The 14,118-nt window shown below is 42.5% G+C and overlaps 1 protein-coding gene across 3 annotated transcripts in view; it reads left to right on the forward strand.

Annotated features, from left to right (window-relative positions):
- Window positions 1–14,118, forward strand: part of LOC310871078 (dipeptidyl peptidase 9-like) — a 56,238-nt gene that overhangs the window by 35,059 nt on the left and 7,061 nt on the right. For all 3 annotated transcript variants that reach the window (XM_083782544.1, XM_083782545.1, XM_083782546.1), the window contains exon 19: window positions 10,993–11,135. In XM_083782544.1, the coding sequence (XP_083638670.1) occupies window positions 10,993–11,135 (143 nt within the window). The remainder of the gene's footprint in view (window positions 1–10,992; window positions 11,136–14,118) is intronic.

Below are 14,118 nucleotides of genomic sequence, written 5' to 3' on the forward strand. Positions count from 1 at the left end.
CAATTTTGTAACCCATTTTTCACCCCTGTGTCAATTATCTAATGTGATCCTGGGCTCTACACACACCCTCCGCTAACCTGGGGAGAGCAACGGACTTGAACTCATGCTTCCTTCATGCCTGAGTGTCCAAGTTGCTCCTTTACACCTGACAGGGGGGGGTTTCCCTGGTTGGACGTAGCGCGTGGAAGGAACACGTTATTCCAACCAGTTTCTTTCCCCTCCATCAGGCGCCCCGGCAGGCCAGGGGGAGGCAGTTTAGAGAACAGGATTACTGCATGTGTTTTCTGTGAGGGTACCTACCCTAGGGGACACGGGGAGAACATGTGAGGGTACCTACCCTATAGGGGACACGGGGAGAACATGTGAGGGTACCTACCCTATAGGGGACACGGGGAGAACATGTGAGGGTACCTACCCTTACCTATAGGGGACACGGGGAGAACATTTGAGAGTACCTAGTACCTACCCTATAGGGGACACGGGGAGAACATTTGAGAGTACCTACCCTATAAGGGACACGGGCAGAACATGTGAGGGTACCTACCCTTACCTATAGGGGACACGGGGAGAACATTTGAGAGTACCTAGTACCTACCCTATAAGAGACACGGGCAGAACATGTGAGGGTACCTACCCTATAGGGGATACAGGGAGGAGGCCTTTCTGTGTGGAGTTTGCATGTTCTCTCCGTGTTGATTGCCCTACAAAATGTTCGTCGTTTCCATTTTTCACTGACTAAGTCACTAAGACTAAGACTAAATATATGGACAATTTCGTCAACAAAAAACTAGAAAAAAAAGTTAGGAAGGGACTATAGTGGAAAGTCATTTTACACTTGGTTGCGTGATGAAATAATAGCCGATCTACAAATTGACAACGCAACGTTTTGTGAGATTGTAGATATCTATTTTCAGCTTGTGTAAAATCAGCCGTCACTACGGCATCAAGGCCCGCCAAAATACATATTGGTCGACTAAATCAACTGTAGATTTAGTCGACCAAAAACATTCCAGGTGACTAAAACGAAATGAACGCTATTCAGAAGACACTGACTAAAACTAAAATCCCCTCCCCTATCCAGAGACTTGAAAGATCCTTTGTGAAGAAAGACATTGTTGTCTCCGATAAATCAATCTGGGAGCACACTGTGGGTTTTTTTAAGTCACATTCAGATAAGAGGACAGATTGTCCCAAATGCGGTGATTTGGCTGCAGGAAGATATACAAAAAGAGACGATATCGTATCTCGCAGATTACACGGCAAATATATGATTGCATGTATACATTCACGTGCATTTTAAACTCCATTGAGAAAGCGCTTCTTCTTAGATTTGGAAAGGACATTATAAACATTTAAAATGACACATGCGTCGCATGACATTAACTTGACCACGCCACTTAATTAAAACGTGCGAAAGGCCATTGGTTGGCACTGACGGCAGATGTATCCGATTATGACTGATTGTCTCTACTCTGCTTAGATAGACCTGTATTGATCCTGTGGGGGGATCTACAAGCTCACAATGCGTCGCCATTCGCCGCATTGTCTCATTAGCCAGGGATCCTTTTAAAGGAGAATTCCATACTAAAAGGCTTTCTTACCTTTCTTTGTAGTTGTTACGTCCCCACCAAAGAGGTCCAGGTGTTATTGTGTGCAAAAGCTCCTTATTGGCTATTTCCCCTACCATAAGCCCTAAATGAATTGCATTGAAATGAATGGGAATTGAATGGGGCTATGGGGTGTTGTGCTAATTCGCTTATTTCCATCGCTCAAAATTATAATTTCTTTGTATATATCCTCTCTTCATAATGTAAATAATATCCCAAGTGGCACACTTTACTACTTATTTCGATGGAAATAAGCGAACTAGCATAACACCCCATAGCCCCATTCAATTCCCATTCAATGCAATGCAATTCATTGAGGGATGAGGGCTTATGGTAGGGAAAATAGCCAATAAGGAGTTTTTGCACACAAAAACACCTGGACCTCTTTGGTTGATTGATTGATTGAAATATTTATTAACAGTTTGTAGAATTTACAGTACATTTTAAGCACAAACTCAATACAAAGACTGTCAACTGTGAGTGGACGACCCAATTAAGCATTACACTTGTTTACAACAGGGTCCACATTGTTCAATTCATCAAAACATTTAAAGACATACAAACATTTAGAGACATACAAATAGACATTTCTATGTAGCTAAATTCATCATATGGGAAGCAAAAAAGGGAAAAGATACAATATACAGTGAGGGAAAATGGGGTGGGTGGGGGGGGGGGATTCAGATTTTACAGAGGCCAGTTTCGAATTGCAGCCATCCGTAGGTGCCCTTTGAGAGCGGTTTTGAAGGAGTCAAGGGATTCACATGTCTTAATGACTGTTGGTAGGGCGTTCCACATTTTGGTGGCATAGGAGCGAAAAGAATTTAGTCCCTTGTTTGTGCCGAATCTGGGTTGTACATGGTTTGTTGCACTCCCTCTGGTGTTGTGGGTGTGGACTTCGTTTACATTAACCCTTTTACTGCTGCCATTTATTGAGAAATTAGGACCTAATTCATGCCAGCATTTTTTTAATTTGAGCTCTTATTTTGAAAAGCCACATTTTGCCTCAACCGGAAGTGAGCTTATCCCTGCCAGCTTTACGTTGCCAAGACAACCTTTGTTTACATAATCGAATCAATGCCGGTACATATAGCACTGCACAACGTCGGCTCTGTGCCGTCAAAGAAACGCTGGTTTGACCAAAAATGCCATCTGGGACAAGGAATAGGAGATACAGGCGATTGAAAGAAACGGATAGAATGGATTCTTATGGCGACCGCGATCTAATCTGAACGATCCAGTGCAGTGCTAACAACATTGCTAGCTAACCGGCTAACGTGAGTAGCATTATGGCTCGATCGATCATATGCACTATAAAAGTATAATTGCCGAAGGGCTACGGCAATGGCAGCAAGGTGTATTATCAAATTGAGGCTTTGATTGCCGAAGGGCTTCGGCAATGGCAGGAAGACGGTTAAGGAAGTATTTAGACAGGTACATGGGTATCTTGGTGGTGTATCGAATCTTGTGGACCAGACCCATTGCAAGATGCTGTACTCTGTCGTCGACCCTAAGCCATCCCAGCCAGTCAAAGTGGGCAGGGGTGAGGTGGGTTCGGGGGGTGAGGCCAAGTAGGAGCCTGACCAGTTTGTTTTGGGAGGTCTGGAGCCTTGTTTTAAGGGCCTTTGAGGTGCTGTGGTACCAAGAGGTGGATGCATAGTCAAAGAAACCTTGTACGAGGGCTCCTGTTAAGGTCTTCAAGGTGTTTTTGCTGACCAGTGAGGAGATCCTGTAAAGGAATCTTGTTCTTTGATTGACTTTTTTGATTACGTTGGTGGCCATCTTATCACCGGAAAGATTGGCCTCCAGGATGGAACCTAGGTAGGTAATTTGATCTTTTCGTGTGATAATATTGTCACCCACTCTAACCAAGAAGCCATCTGCCTTGCTGAGATTACTATTTGATCCGAAGAGGATGGATTCAGTTTTTCCCAGGTGTAAGGATAGTTTGTTATCAGCGAGCCAGGTGCAGATTCTACCGAGTTCAGAGCTGAGGGTCTTTTCAACCTGCAGTTTGTTCCTGTCCGAGACCAGCAGTGCTGAGTCATCTGCGAACAGGAACAAGCTGCAGTCACAAGCTGAAGTCATGTCGTTAACATATACTAGGAACAGTAAAGGCCCTAGTATGCTTCCTTGTGGGACGCCACAGCTCACTGGGAGGGGAGGGGACAGTGTTCCGTTCACCTCCACCATCTGTTCTCTCCCCTCCAGGTAGGATTGCATCCAGCTCACTGATGTGCTATCAAAACCAATAGCTTTAAGCTTGTTAACCAGTATGGAGTGGTTCACGGTGTCAAAAGCCTTTTGGAGGTCCAGCATGACCATGCCGCAGTATTTTCCAGCGTCCACCTCGTGTTTGATGTGGTCGCTCAAATAGAGGAGGCATGTGTCAGTGGAGTGGGATGTTCTGAAACCAGATTGGAACTCGTACAGCAATTTATTAGTGGCAAGATACTTTTCAACCTGTTCATAGACTATTTTTTCCATCACTTTCGAGATGGAGCTTAGAATAGAAATAGGGCGGTAGTTGCCGGGTTCTAATTTACTCCCTTTTTTGTACAAGGGGGTTACTTTGGCCAGTTTAAAATCTTGGGGGACCTGTCCCTGTTTGATGGAGAGGTTAACTATGTGGGTGATGACTGGAGCTATGGAAAAGGCTGAGTCTCTGAGAAATTTGGAGGGGATATTGTCATGGCCAGTGGCCTTGTGGGGTTGGAGGGCACTCAGTTTTTTAAGTACCTCCTCGGTTGTTACCATTGCCATTTTGAAATCATCTTTACAAACACCAAGGTTTTTGTAGAAGGCTTTGATGTGCTCTACACCAAAACGCCCAGAGTGGGAGGGCAGTTTGCTAACCAGCTTTGTTGCAATGTTTGTAAAGAAGATGTTCAGGTGGTTGGCTACATCAAGCTTGTCAGTGATGAGGGTGTTATTCGATTTGATGTTTATGTTAGTAAACCTGGTTTTTAGTTTCTGACCACAGCCTAGTTGGTTGTTTAGTAACTTCCAGAGTTCCCGAGGATTGTTTTTGATTTCCTCGGCTTTATCATTGATAAAGTTACATTTGGCAGATTTGGTCATGGCAATTACACCGTTTCTTAGCTTGTTACACTGGGTTTTTAGGTTGCACAGTTTGGTCTGGAGATTACTGTCGAAGCGCTTGGCTAGCATGGACTTGCATTTAAGAAGTTCAGAGCATTTGTTGTCTCTGGCTTTCATTGCAGTCAGTATGTCCGAATTCATCCATGGCTCCGAGCGGGTTTTGACCCTGATGGTTCTCAAAGGAGCCATGATGTTTAGTACTGATGTAAATTTGGTTTTAAAGCCAAGCCATGCTTCTTCGACTAGTGAGCTCCTGAGCACATCGGACCAATCCAGACTCTCCAGTTCTAGGTTAAAGGCCTCACTAGAGTAGGTTTTGAGGTCCCTAGATATGACTGTTTTGTGACAGTCAAACTTTAGTTTTTGTATTTTGCGGGTACAGAAAATCATAAAATGATCACTGAGCCCACATACAATAACCCCTTTCTTGGAGATTCTGGATTTGTCCGAGGTCAGAATGAGATCAATGACAGTTTGAGTAGAATCACACACTCTTGTGGGTTGGGTAATTAGCTGACTGACACCATGCAGATCACAAAACCGACTAAATGACTTAAACACAGGTGCTTCCTTATGAAGCATATCCGTATTGTAGTCGCCAATCAGGATTTTCTCTACACATTCCTCCCCAGCTAAGCACCCCTCAAGTATATCATAGAACCCATTCTGATCGGGCGGTCTATAGACGGTGCCAACTAATACTGATTTAGCATTTTTGAAAATTAATTCAACCCACACAGTTTCAATTTCATCATGCTGTAAGTCAGTACGAGTAACATATTCAGTGTCTTTGTGAATATACATGCACACGCCACCGCCATGCCTGTTTCTGTCGTTCCTAATGATAGTATAGTTCTCTATTTCTATCTCTGGGTCCCTGGTGGACTCGTCCAGCTTTGTTTCAGAGAAACTTAGGATGTTTACCTTACCGCTTTGGAACACTTGTCTGACCTCAGCCAGTTTGGGTCCAAGGCTGTTGATGTTCAGGTGAAACAAATGGATTCCTTTGACGCTGGCAATACTGTTAATGTCCTCCATGTTAAAATAGGGAGGTCCATTGTTTATGTCTGCAGTAGTTGCGGCCGCGGGTAACCGTGGGGGGATGGTGGGGGGTGCCGGGAGTGGGGGGAGGGTGGGGGGTGCCGGGAGTTGGGCTGCGGGTGGGGGGAGGGGTCCCTCGTCAAAGTTTGAGGGCGTTGAGGGCTCTGGTGGGGTTGATTGAGCCATGGTCCCGACTGGAAAAAAAGCCGGGAAAGAACGCCGATGAGGCCGACAAGGTCCGTCTCCAGATGCGATGTCCCCCGTGGTTGGATGCGGGGACTCTTCATGCCTGTAGATGGGGGTGTTGACCGTGTCTTGGGCCTTGACTGTCGCCGGTAGCAGGTCACTCCACTCCTCAGTCTCCTGCCTTTGCCTGGGACACGCTCGGCCCTTGCGAATACAGGATTCACAACCGGGATATTAGCGTGTATATCCAGCATGATGCAGGTTGGTTGAGGAGGAAGGACGCCAGCGGTGTTGTTGTTGTTGTTCATCGCTGTGTCGGCGGTGAGGGCCGCGAGTCCATTGTTCTCCACCAGCGAGCGAGCGGTGTTGTTGTTGTTCGCTGTTGCTGCTGTGTCCACCGTTTCCTGTTCAAGCAGTCTAGTCCTTTGTCGAGTGATCACGGGACCAGGATTACTTTCGATGTCGCCAGCCAGTAACAAAATAAAGAAAAAGAAAAATCTCTTCACTTTGCTAAGCTGGAGCTTGTCTCTTCGGGCTGAATAGGATTGAATAGTTTCAAAGCCGTACCCAGGGTGCTTCCCGTGGTTCACGTTGAACTCGTCGTCTCTGACCAGGTAAAACTCGCTGTGGGAAAGATGTTGAAACTCCCCTTTTACCGGTTCGTTTTTCTCCAAAACAACTCGATGTAGTCCCTTGGGTGTATTGAGGTAGGGGTCCATACACCAGAAGAGGAAAAAAACAAAATTGATAAAAATCAGCGACTTTGAGTCAGTCGGAGGGCAGGAGCGAACGAAAACACGTCTTGTCATGATGAAAGCGGAAGTGAAAAACGACGTAACAACTACAAAGAAAGATAAGAAAGCATTCTAGCATGGAATTCTCCTTTAAGTAGCTTGTGACATGTCAAACTAGGGGGTTTAAGTAGCTTGTGACATGTCAAACTAGGGGTTTTTTCATGATTCTGAGTTCAATTCCAAGCATTAGTTTTGCACGAAAAACACTCCTTGGGCTAAATTAGGCCATCATAGTCACTTGCCCTTAAGTGATGATGGCTATGGCCCGTTTTGAACCCATGAGAGTGTTTTCAGTTTATTATTATTTACAATTTTTAATATGTTATTTGGATGACCCTTTTTTTGTTTTTTTATCTTACAAGGCAGATGCAGAAAGAACAAAGAAGTAAGATAACAGCTATGGGTAGCGGCAAGATCACTAAAATATCCATTTTGGGCGGGGACCCCTTTTGGTGTTTTAAACATTATGTTATAATTTAGCTTTTGAAAAATAGCAGATCTACAAGCTCATAGCGTGCGCTATGAGCTTGTAGGTCTGCTATTTTTGAAAATTTGTGAAAATATTTATTTCCGAAAACTGGAGGATTTAGAAGGATTTTTGTAAATTTCGAGGTCAGGCCTAAATGGGTTAATAATGTATTTCTAAGTCGTCTTGACCGTTGTATAAGCGATGGGGCATGTTGCTCATACGCCCGTACCGCACGCACAGCGAGTGGGTTATTGCATAACCAGGTGAGGTCAAGAATCCCAACTTGCATCATTTCCAATTTACATAGGGGTGTTCTAGGGATATGTGCCGATGAGACATTTTGGCCGATATCCAATATCCGATATAATTAATTGCTGTTATGGCCCGATCACCGATGTTGATATGATCTCATTCTGTATTGAAAAATTATAATGATTTTGTCCTTTCTGAATAAAATACATGTAACAGGGTGTCTGCACTGCAGGCTTTTAGGCAGTCAGATTGAACTTAAATACCTTTTTATATTTAATATTGTGAGCTTGTAGATCTGTTCAAGCTGTTACTTTGGGCTTGTTTATCTGACAGACGGACCGATTAATCGGAACAGATGAATTAATCGGTCCGATTGATTAATTGAACCGATGCCGATTAATCTAAAAACTAATCTAAAATTGGCTGATTAATTGCCGATTAATACATCGTTCCTGACTTGCGTGGGAACCATGCAACACTGCTACTACTAATAATAATGGTTGAGTGACCAATATCAACACACACTGTTATCTCCATGACATGTAACTCTCTGTCCTTACCAGAAACGAGTCATTCATGTGAGGTTAAGTCATCTTCTGTTTATTTATTTTTTGTGGTGACTGATCTTCGCCGTGAATGTTTGACTGGGCCATCACTATGTTCCCGAAACAACCTAATCCGGTGTACATTCTGTAATGTCCAAAATATGACATGCAACAACGCGTTTGTCGTCATTTTGTGACGTCAACAATTTTTCGGATAAACGCACCACGGACGGGACGATTGACATAGAGGGTATGTTTTGCCACATTATTGATCTCCTCACATCAGACCAGGGTGAGACTTAAAAGATCCCGTTAACTGTAATTAATTAGGGCCATAGGGCCGATATAGATTTGGATAGTGAAATTATTGAGCTGAAATGAAAACGGATGTGGATTGTGCAAAGAGTCTTTACAGACAGAGGACACAAGCTGCTTTTCTTTCCAACCAATGACTTTCTTCAACACTCCAAACAGGAGGCGAAGAGCCCCTGACCGAGTTACATCCATTATGTGATGCCGATCAGTGTTGATTTCATCGACTAAAACCAAGACAACATTTTTTGTCGACTACCTTTTTCCACTGACGAAAACGACATGGAAACTAAATGAAAACGAAGCTATGATGACTAAACTAAGACTAAATATACTGACAGTTTTGTCAAACAAATACAAACTAGACTAAAATGTTAGGTAGGGACTAGTCGACAAGAGATCCAGTATAAGTCGTTTTATACTTGGTTGCATGCTGAGCTTGTAGATCTGCTATTTTCAGCAAGTGTCAAATCTGTCATTACGACGGCATCAAGGCCGCGCCGAAATACATTCCAGGTGACTAAAATGAGACTGAAACTAAATGACGACTATTGACTAAAACTGCCAAAAACAATACTGGATTATGCAAAGAACTTTAACGATTTATGATTATGTCTGTACACCAGGGTTCCCCAATTAGCGGCCCGCAGAGCGCCCCCTTGTGGTCCCAGAGATAAATGGCATTAAATGGGGGTCAGTAGCCTCTGCATGTCAAACTGGGGGTCCTTTTCAAATGGGGTCATTTTCAGGGCAAGACCTCGACGTTGCGCGTGCCGACTTGGCCCCCAGCCTGGTACCCTAGTCAAAATATGGCCCTTGAGGAAAATTAATTGGGGAACCCTGCTGTACACTGTCTGTACAGTGATAGTAGTACATGACAGAGTACACAAGCTGCTTTTTTTAAAACCATTGACTTTCTACAACACTTAAATGAGTAGTTTTGGAGTGTGACAAGAGTCAAGACACCATTGACCATGACTGTTTGTCACAGACCAAATGGTCCGAATGAATGAACTTCCAAATACCGAGTTACATCCATTATGTATTGACAGTATTGTACATATCAGTAGTCATTTCACAGATACAATATGACCCGATATGCCAAATGAGGGCACTAACTGTAATTATGTGACTCATGACTACGCTCATGACATGAGGATATTATTGTGAAGAACGGCCATCAGCCCTTCAAGCTTGATCTTAATGTAGTCGTCAAATGTAGTTGCCTCATACAACCACATGGTGTCAGTCTTGGGTAATGTTTTACAGTCCACCTTTTAGCCATGCTTGTCTTTCCAGATGCATTTAGTTTTGGCTCAGATGTGTGTGTGTGTGTGTCATGCCGATTTTAGAAAATATCAGCACTTTTGAACTAAATGGTGAAGATTCTTTAAACACATTTATCTGTCCTGAAGTCCCACACAGCTCTAGCTAAAATGTCCACTGTCCAGATAATTTCCATTAAGTAGCCTATAGGCCTACTTACTAGAACAAATGTTCTATTACTTTGACAATTTTCTTCTTAAAAATCACTGCTATTTTCAGGTGTTCTTTTTTTTTTACAATCTTTGGCATTTTATTTAGTTATTACCGGTAGTTACTTTATTGTTGTATCGTCTTTTATGTTATTGTTGTAGCTCGCTGTATAGCTTAAAGGGACACTTCACCCTTTTTGCAAAAAAATATATGTTAATGACGTTTAGAAGCTTTAGAACACTTTCCGGAGATCTTTATGTGTGTAATATGTGGTTTTAGATATTTTAGATTGTAGCAGTGAGCCTGTTGTCTCTGATGTCATGGACACTGGGCTCACTTCCTTCCTGGACTACATGTTGTCTCAGTAAGACAGCTCTCCCCCTATCCACAAGGAGGAGCAGTGCACCAAAGAATTATGGGAATTGTAGTCCAGGAAGGTAGTGAGACCAGTGTCCATGACATCAGAGACAACCGGCTCACTGCTACAATCTAAAATAACTAAAACCACATATTACACACATAAATACCCCCAGGAAAGTGATCTAAAGCTTCTAAACGTCATTAACATATATTTTTTTGCAAAAAGGGTGAAGTGTCCCTTTAAATTGTATTTAAACGTTTCTTAGCTGATCAGCTCCTATTCTTCCTCGTTTGTGAAGCACTTCACAAACAAACTTGACTTTGAAAAGAGCTATACTGTACATACTAAGCATTTACTATCATTATAATAGTCTATTAAATCATCTCTTTGAATGAATACACCATTATTAAATCAAAGTCTTAAACTATACACATGTCTTTAGTATAGAATTTTGTTGATTTATTTTGCAGAATGTTTGCCTATTTTTCATTATCGTTCATCTCTTTTCGCCTATTATCCCATTTTGGGCCGGGAACCCCTTTTGGTGTTAGCATTACGTTGTGCTTTAGCTATTGAAAAATAGCAGATCTACAAGCTCATAGCGCGCCACCGAGTGGCACGCTACGAGCTTGTAGGTCTGCTATTTTTGAAAAATCGAAGAGCGACTGACATAGACGAAGACATTTTTAGAACCTGATCTCGGGTCAGAATGAAAACTGTCAGGACGTAGAAGACATTTTTTGAATCTGATCTCAGGTCAGAATGGGGAGGATCGAGGGCCACCAATGTCGATGTGGTTTGACTGTATTCCATTTGACCTCCATTGTGTGCGTCGCCCTTTGTGTAGGTGGCCATTGCGGGCGCCCCAGTGACGGTGTGGATGGCCTACGATACAGGCTACACAGAGCGCTACATGGACGTGCCCGAGAACAACCAGCAGGGATATGAGGAGGGCTCCGTGGCGCTGCACGTCGACAAGCTTCCCAGCGAGTCAGTACACACACACACACACACACACACACAAACCAGTGTTGTTTTCGTCGACTGAAACAAAGACGAAAAATGTTCGTCGACTACCTGAGGAAAACTAAATGGAAACTAAATTAAAACTAAGCCATGATGACTAAAAACTAAGACTATTGACAATTTCATCAACAAATACAAACCAGACTAAAATGTTAGGAAGGGACTAGTGGACAAGAGATCCAGTATAAGTCATTTTACACTTGCTTGCATGCTGAGAATAGCGGATCTACAAGCGCGAAGCATTGTGAGCTTGTAGATTGGCTATTTTCAGCAAGTGTAAAAACGGTCATTACGACGGCATCAATGTCCGCCAAAACACATTTTAGTCGACTAAATCAACTGTAGATTTAGTCGACTAAAACTAGACTAAAACTAAGACATTCCAGGTGACTAAAATGTGACTAAAACTAAATTAAAACTATTCAAGAGACAGACACTGACTAAAACTAAAATCAAAATTTGCTGGCAAAAACAACACTGACACACACACACACACACACACACACACACACACACACACACACACAATTACTGTGCTTGTACCAGAATTATGGCCAGTGTAGGAGGGGGTTTCATGGGGGTGATGTTTTCTACTTCTCAGTCTGTGATGTTTTAACATTTTGGAAAACGCACCCTGTATGTTTAGGCTCGGGTCTAATGATAACACATCCGCAGCAGACTCATTCAGCCGAATTCTAAATTATGCAGGATTTTCCTCCCCGTTTCCCTTGAAGAGCACATTTACTGAAGGCAGAGATGCTTATCCTGGACGGCTGTGTAACTTTGATCTTTTGAAGTGAAATTGTAGAACCCATGTGGGCCTTATTGATGATGAACCAAGGCAGTCCCGAAGATTAACTTAATCATAACGAATGTAAAAAAATTACATTTGAACTTGGAGTGGCATTTCTTCTCATATCCGTTTCCGTTATTTGAAGAACTGTCGAGTTGTCTTGGCTAACTCGGCAGTCATTCAGTTCCACAAGTTTAAATATCATTCTACCACAGGTCGTTTCGAGGAAGCAATCTGATTGGTTGAAACGGCCTTCTAGCCGGTGGTTAAACCACCTAATCAAAACAAATAATTCAGCCGCTCTGTTCTCCCAGAGCGCTAGCAAACTCAGTGGCTAGGCTAGCTAGTTTCTTGGGACATTTGTGGTCGTAGTGACTACATTTGTCATTAAAAATATATATTCTTTCAGCGATTTTCTTAGTTTTAAGGGTAACTGTGGTAGAATTGCAATATTACACTCGAGGGTGTGGGTTAACGTGATTATTGCCACGACAGGGATGCGGTCAGGAACGAGACGGAGTCGAGTTCCGCAAGCATCACTGAAGTGATAACCCACACCGTCTCGTGTAATATTGCTTAATTCTTCTTTTATTTTCTGTTCAGCCAACAACCATGTCTCACATGTTGAGATGAGTGATGAGCCTCATTTGATTTAACCCATTTTGACCTGAGGACGATTCGTCTTCTAAATCCTGACAGTTCTCAGAAAAACATGTCAGAAAAATGTTTCTATGTCAGTCATAACTCAAACATTTTCATGTCAAGGACCCCCCCGAAAATGATATTTTTGCCTCATAACTCCAATATTTATATATATTTTTCAGGAAATGAAAAATATACGTTTTTAAAACAATGCAATACTGCCTCATCAAAGTTGGTGTTGTGACATTATATGTTGTCAATTACTTGCATGAGAAGGAGAGAGGTGGTGGAGTTAGCTGTTTTAGCAGACAGTTTGAGAGTCCAATGGAGTTAAGAGGTTTTGTCCATTGCGTTTTTTTACTACTTTCCATTGGTATTTGTTTCCAATAGCACTGATTTATGGAATAAAATCAAAAACCTCAAAAATGGAGTTATGAGGGTTCCTCCGGACAGTTATGTCGTTGGCCTCAGACCCCATCTCAAAATATGTTGTTCCAGGGGACCCCCCCCCAGAAGCAAAGATTTTACTTAAAAATGTTCGCTCTGAAAGAATATATTTTCGAAATTTGCGCCACATTTTCACGATTAAAAAGAAATAGCAGATCTACAAGCTTGGAGCCGTGCTACAACCTTTTAGATCTGCTATTTTTCAATAGCTAAAGTATAACATAATGCTTAAAACCCCCAAAAGGGGTTCCCGCAGGTGGCATGCCGCAGCATGACTCTCAAGCCTGATTTAGACTTATATTCGCTGGTGTCTCGCACCGAACATACCCGATCTACAAGCTTTGCGACGCATTGCAACGTGACTGCATTGTGAGCTTGTAGATCAGCTATTTTCAGTGCCAGACACGACGAAGTATAAATCAAGCCTTTAAGCTATTCACTACATTATGCACATCAAAACCGACTCACCTACTCAGCCCTGCAGGCTGCAGTATTTCTCAAACGAAAGAGTCGTCTACACAAGTCTACACCTTGACCTAGAACAGGGGTGGGCAACTTTGACGATAGAGAGGGCCACAATATTTCCACACATATTTCCACATATTTAATGTCGTAGCAAAAATAGCTGATCTACAAGCTCAAAACACGTCACACTGCGACGTGTTTTGAGCTTGTAGATCAGCTATTTTTGCTATATTTGAATTTAAATCCTGAATATTTTTTTTGCTATTTTTAAATTGGAATCCTGAAGTAAAAGTTTTATTGAATTTCAAATGGATTTATTAGTTATAGTTATGTTATAACTTTATGAATTAAATACAAATACATTGGACATAAAAAAGAGAAGACCATAACATTGCAATACTAGTAATTAACTGAAATCAATAATATATCAATGTTCGGATATTAACCTGAGGGCCGCATTACGTGATGGTGGGGGTGGCATGTGGCCCCTGAGCCGCCAGTTGCCCATGTATTGCATAGACGCCAAGCCCCCAGTAAGGCTATCCAACGTTGAAGTTGCCACTACCTACTGGCCAAATGTGGAACTGCAGCACTTTAATG

Source organism: Protomyctophum parallelum (assembly GCF_964188405.1).
Source record: "Protomyctophum parallelum genome assembly, chromosome: 14".
In the NCBI taxonomy this organism is placed as follows: Eukaryota; Metazoa; Chordata; class Actinopteri; order Myctophiformes; family Myctophidae; genus Protomyctophum; species Protomyctophum parallelum.